Source organism: Haplochromis burtoni, unplaced genomic scaffold (genome assembly GCF_018398535.1).
Source record: "Haplochromis burtoni strain Fernald_Lab_line unplaced genomic scaffold, NCSU_Asbu1 Contig_522, whole genome shotgun sequence".
Classification (NCBI taxonomy): domain Eukaryota; kingdom Metazoa; phylum Chordata; class Actinopteri; order Cichliformes; family Cichlidae; genus Haplochromis; species Haplochromis burtoni.
Window position 1 is genome coordinate 260,496 of NW_024582883.1, and position 5,511 is coordinate 266,006.

The 5,511-nt window shown below is 45.0% G+C and overlaps 1 protein-coding gene across 1 annotated transcript; it reads right to left on the minus strand.

Moving 5' to 3' along the window:
- Nucleotides 1–241: 241 nt before the first annotated feature.
- LOC102293457 (ankyrin repeat domain-containing protein SOWAHC) lies at nt 242–2,625 on the minus strand. The gene has a single exon (XM_005947606.3). It carries the CDS (start codon nt 2,390–2,392, stop codon nt 1,181–1,183), a length of 1,212 nt encoding a protein of 403 aa, XP_005947668.1. The 5' UTR covers nt 2,393–2,625; the 3' UTR covers nt 242–1,180.
- Nucleotides 2,626–5,511: the final 2,886 nt, after the last annotated feature.

The window sequence follows — 5,511 nt, forward strand, 5'->3', positions numbered from 1 at the left end:
TCAAGGATTGGTGTTGTTACTCTGTAGCTTAGTACTGTTGTAAGTACTTTTTCTTGCATGTACTCTTTTAGGGAAGAGTTTTTAGAAAGGTCTAAATCAAAGTCACTCACTGGGCTTTTGTAAAAATCTGCATCTCTACTGAAGCAGCAGTTTGCTTTAACGGATTTGGTAACATTACAAAGACGGACAGCCGAATATTTCCTCAGACCAGGAAACCCAAGCTGAGCTGAAACAACAAGAGTTAAATCAGATGTTTTATTTAATAAGTAAAACAAACATTCAAATGGTGTCATTAAACCAGGTAAACGTGCAAAAATAAATGCTGAAGTGCAAGCTGTTAACGATTAAACGTGCAGCTAAGAGAAGAAGTGCTTCTTTACACACTGATGAGAAACAAAACTTCCATACATCCACACAACATCAGGGAGAAGGTTTTCCCAGAAATGAGATGCCGGGTGTGAGTAGAAGGTGAAGCAGGGCGTTTAGTACATGCGTGGCTCGTCAGCCTCTGTTCCACTTTGCTGTGCCTCCACCTCAGCACTGCTGTCCTCACATACAGTAAACCAAACGGATCACGTGACGTGCACTCAGTGCTCAGCGGTCACACAAAGTGCTCACACTTTGCCAGAGCTTCTCTGTCACCTTACACTCCCTCACAGCCTCGTGACACAGTAATCTGGATCACTGCAGGCGGATTACTGACTTAAGGTCCACGGGCTTTAGTGTCAGCTGTGGATGGATAAAAATACCCAGCTTGGCCTGCAGAGGGAGTCTCACCGTCTGTGATCTGATTTAAAGGCTAATAGGAGTTACTGTTGTGAACACACAGTGTGCGTTTGTTGTACATCATGGAGCTGATCATTACTGTTCCCTTAGTTTATTTCATAAAGAAAACTAAAAGGAGAGAAAAGCTGTTAAAAGGACACTCGCTCATGTCCACCTCCACTGACCCCACAACCTTCAGCGGGCCACAGTAACCATGAAAGCTGCTTCATATATTCACCACACAGAGAAGTTCCTGTCTGATAATCCAAAGCTAGTAAAGCATGTTTTTCACGTTCCCATTGAATCAACACGATGTTCAGTCAAGTCAAGCAGACACTGCACTGAAAGGTCGTTTGCAATAACGATGAATGAAAATAAGCTGGGAGATATACGTAGTGCTCCACCACATCCTGGGTCAGTACTGATCTGACCCAAAGAAGTGGCTCCTGGCTCTGGATCTAGAGGCTCTCTTTGACCCTCCCTGTTGCTCTTTATCTTTGAATGAAGTGCTGTGGACGATCTGGGATGTCCTGTCACGAAGCTTCTGCAGTTTGGGCTTCATCCTGCTCAGTGAGGACTTCCTCCAGAGGGACATTTCCCTGGGTTGGCCCTCACTGTCCCCAGAAGCACAATCGTTGGAGTTAAGCTGGCTGAGGGGCTTCATGTTAGAGATCCTCCAGCGTCTTCCGTCCCTGGGATGAGAGTTCTCACCTGCAGAGCACTCACAGCCTCCAGCGATGCTCCGTATCTCCACGCTCACGTTGTCGGTGAGGTACTGGCAGGCCTTCCTCCCACTATAGTCTCTGATCTCCACATCTGCATTGTAGGTTCTAACCAGAAGCTTGACCACCTCCACGTGACCGTGCATGGCGGCGATGTGCAGAGGTGTGTAGCCGGTGCTGGTTCGAATATCAATATTAACAGAAATGTTGTGCAGCTTGGCAAAATTAATAATCATGGCTATGAGCTCAGGCTTGCCGTGCTTGGCGGCCCAGTGCAGGCAGGTGAAGCCAGTCACAAAATCCTTCTTCAGGATGAGGCTGGGTTCTGCGGTGAGGAGGCGATGCAAGCTGCTCCACTGCCCGTCTGAAGCGCACATCATCCACTCGTGCTCCATAGGCTCCAAGGCTACAGCTGTCCTGTCTTCGTCCAGGGTGGAGGAAACCATAGAGGTGGAGTCAGCTTCAGCCCTGGGGGACAGGTAAAAAGAGCGCCGAATCCCTGGGGAGCTGTTCATCATGACCTCTAGGAAATGCTTGCGACTCCCTCTCGGGGTGCTGTTATCGTCGCTTCCAGACAAACTGTGCGTATCTACGCGCTCCTCCTCCTGTGACTCCGGCGGGCCAAAGGGAGAGCTGTGCTGGGACTCTGCAGACTTTCTGCACATGGTCACACTAAGCCCCTCTGCTGCGCTCAGGCTTTCCTGTGACTCAGCCTGCTGCTCAGCAGCAGTAAGTACCTGCCCCGTCCTACCGGTGTGTGCAGGCCCGGGTACGCTAAAGAAAGATGTCTCTGGAGCGAGCGGCGACGCTTCAGCCACTGTAATTTCTGGTACGTTGGGCTCTTTTCCAACCGGCTCCTTTCTGGACTCCCTGTCGTCTCGTCTGAAGCTTTCCCAGTTTCCCATCGCCTTCCAGCTGCTGTCCTCTGTACAAACACACCGAGGACACTTTGTCCTGTCAAATTCTTTCAGTGTTGAAATTATGCGGAACTCTGACTTGGCTGTTATTTCCGTAACCTGAACCAGGTGTTTCTCCTCACTTCTTGTTCCGCGGGCTGGCTGTAACGCATCCACTAAAACTACTCACAGCTGTGATTCACTGGACTTCTACTAAGTACCGATTGCGCCAAAGCACCATTTTTCTTTGAAACAGGCAGCGCTTATGAAACTAAAATACTTGCAGACTTTTTATTTACACGTGTACCTGTGTGCGTAAAAACCCACGACGGAGTGTTAAAGCCACATTAGGAAAATATTATCGCTCAGTTTGAGAAGAAAATCTCTTGCAGAGCCTTTTTTCAAGGCAGTAATACCCGCACGTTTAAGGAGTCCAACTGGACCCCACCCAGTGTTTACTGGACAGGATACTGGGAATAAACCAGAACTGATGGATGTCTGTGCCGCACTCACAGCATGTATTACAGTCTAACCTCCTGTTTCTAACGACTTTACTATAAAGCTTTTTCGAGGGAGATATTATTTTAAGTGAAATAGTAATTTGGTGTATCATGTTAATAGTTCCGTTGGATACTTAAAGCACGTGTTGGATCAATAAATACTGAAATCTGTTCCGTCGTTGCTGTTTGTTAAATCCAGAAACGTTATTTCACTTCTGTTCCAGCCGTTCTGCATATCTAACAAACCTGTTGTTATTATGTGTTTGGAGCCAGCCCTCTGTGTAAATATTAATGTGATTGGCCTTAGATTAATAGCAAAAGGAAATATTCTGAATAAACGAATTATCTCTCGCTTCACTGTATACATTGTTTTATTGTTTTTACCTCTGATATCTGCGCAAAATGCTGAAGCGTTCTTGTCCTGGTTATTTTCTCAGAGCCGTTTTCCTCGTAACTGAGTCAAGTTAATTTTTAAAAAGTCGACCAGGTTAGACAAATAACCAGTTTAACCTTTTCTAAAAACAATACCTGAGAGTAGCTATGAAAATATTCTGATAACATTTACATTTCTTTACGGCTGCTCATAATTTTACCGTCACATTTGTTCATTCTCCTTTTTTGTAATTCGATGAAGTAGGAACTGTTTTTAAATCACCTTCAGTCATGTATGTATTATTGTAGGGTCTGCCTTACAAAGCGCCTGAGACGACTGCTGTTGTGATTTGGTGCTGTATAAATAAAGTTGAATTGAAAATCTGTTTGTCTTCTGAGATTCTCTCACTTTGTAAATATAAATAAACAAGTTGACCTTTTCATTACCTGAACAGGATTTTTTTACACCATCATTTAAACTTTATGCGTTAAATTTCCACCATTTGTGTCAGAGAGTTAGTTCTGTTCCAGGTTTGAAAGTAATAGTGACGCCACAATGATCAATAATTTTTATATTAAGGAGTGCGCATGCGTCAACCGGCATGCAGCCTGTTTCAGTTGCTCCCGCTTTTCTCTCCATACTTTGTCTTACTTTTAGTTAAAGTGCTCTGATTCAGATGAATGGCAGCTGCAGAGATGTTGGCTTGCGACACATTTAACAAATATCTTGGGTAACAAACCAAAAACTAATTCTTGATCAACAATTTCATTTGGGTCTGATCCATGAAAACCAGCTTATTATGGGGTTAAAATGTGTCCATACACCAATTACATTATTATTATTCAATTAAATTCAATGTTATTTATGTAGCACCAAATCACAGCAACAGTTGTCCTGAGATGCGTATTAAAAGAATCTTGTTTGGATTGTGTTCATGGTATAAATAGGAGACTACCACACCATTCATCAGGGCCACAACTAACACCAGCTAATGTAAAGTCATCTGGGTATTTTGCTTTTAGATCTCCAATAACATCTCCAGTAATATCTTGTTCTTAGAGTCTCCATTGTATCCACAAACATTCAAACGAATAAAGACAGACTGTTCGACATTCAAAACTGCAGAAATCCAGTTTGTTTCCTGGGAAACTGTTCAGGTGTGCGGCTAATAAAACTGTCCCTCTATCATTGATTACTCCAAAGGTTTGAGTCTTCCTTACTGGAATTAATTTTATTGTAGAACGACTCGGAGTTCATCATTAGTTTACTTCAACATGATTTCTTCTTGAATCAGTCGCACATGAATATGACACAACATCTCCTCTTAGTTTCACAGGGTTACCTTTTCTCTTCACGACTCTTCAATCACAACATAATCTAAAATCCCCTTTTCAGTCGTACATGGTAAAGTCGGGGCTTCTCACATATAACACACTACCTGCTGCGCTCTCACAGCAGTGATATCAATGCTCCTGGGAGTCAGGGTCAAAAGGTCAGGCCTACAAATCCTTTCCATCACTCAGACTACATTTCTCATTCTTGAGTTTGATTATATTCTGATTAGGATTAACCATGATTCAGCTACACGTTGCTGCTGCCACCAAATAAAACCATTAAATAAAACCACAGTCGCCCCTGCTAAGACGGTACGGTGTTATCCTAATAACAAACCGTGGGTAACACAGGAAGTCAAAGCTGTCCTCAACATGAAGAAGAAGGCTTTCAGGAGCAAAGTGAAGGAGGAGATGAAAGCAGCACAGCGGGAGGTGAAACGCTGCCTGAGGGAAGCAAAGGACACCTACAGGAGGAAGGTGGAGCAGAAGTTGGAGAGGAACAATATGAGGGAGGTCTGGAATGGTGTGAAAACCATCACAGGCCACAACACCAAGAAAAGCACAGTGGGGGGGACTGTGGAGAAGGCAAACGAACTCAACAACTTCTTCAACAGGTTTGACCAGCCCACAACCCCCCCACCCTCACCCTCACCTTCACTACAGAGTCCTCTCCCCACTCTCCTGCCTCCCTCGCTTCCCCCCCTTCCTGACACCATGACACCCCCCTCCTCCAATCCCTCTCTCAGCAGCAAGACATCTCCCCCCCTCCCCTCCTCCCAAACATCTCCCAGTGTCACAGTGGATCAGGTCAGGAGGCAACTGAGGAAGCTTCGCCCCAGAAAGGCAGCAGGCCCAGACAAGGTGTGTCCTAGGATGCTAAAGGCGTGTGCTGCTGAACTTGGGGAGCCGCTACAACGAGTC

Coding starts and splice junctions, on each gene's coding strand:
- LOC102293457 (XM_005947606.3), bottom strand. CDS start 2,392: ATGGGAAACTGGGAAAGCTTCAGACGAGACGACAGGGAGTCCAGAAAG.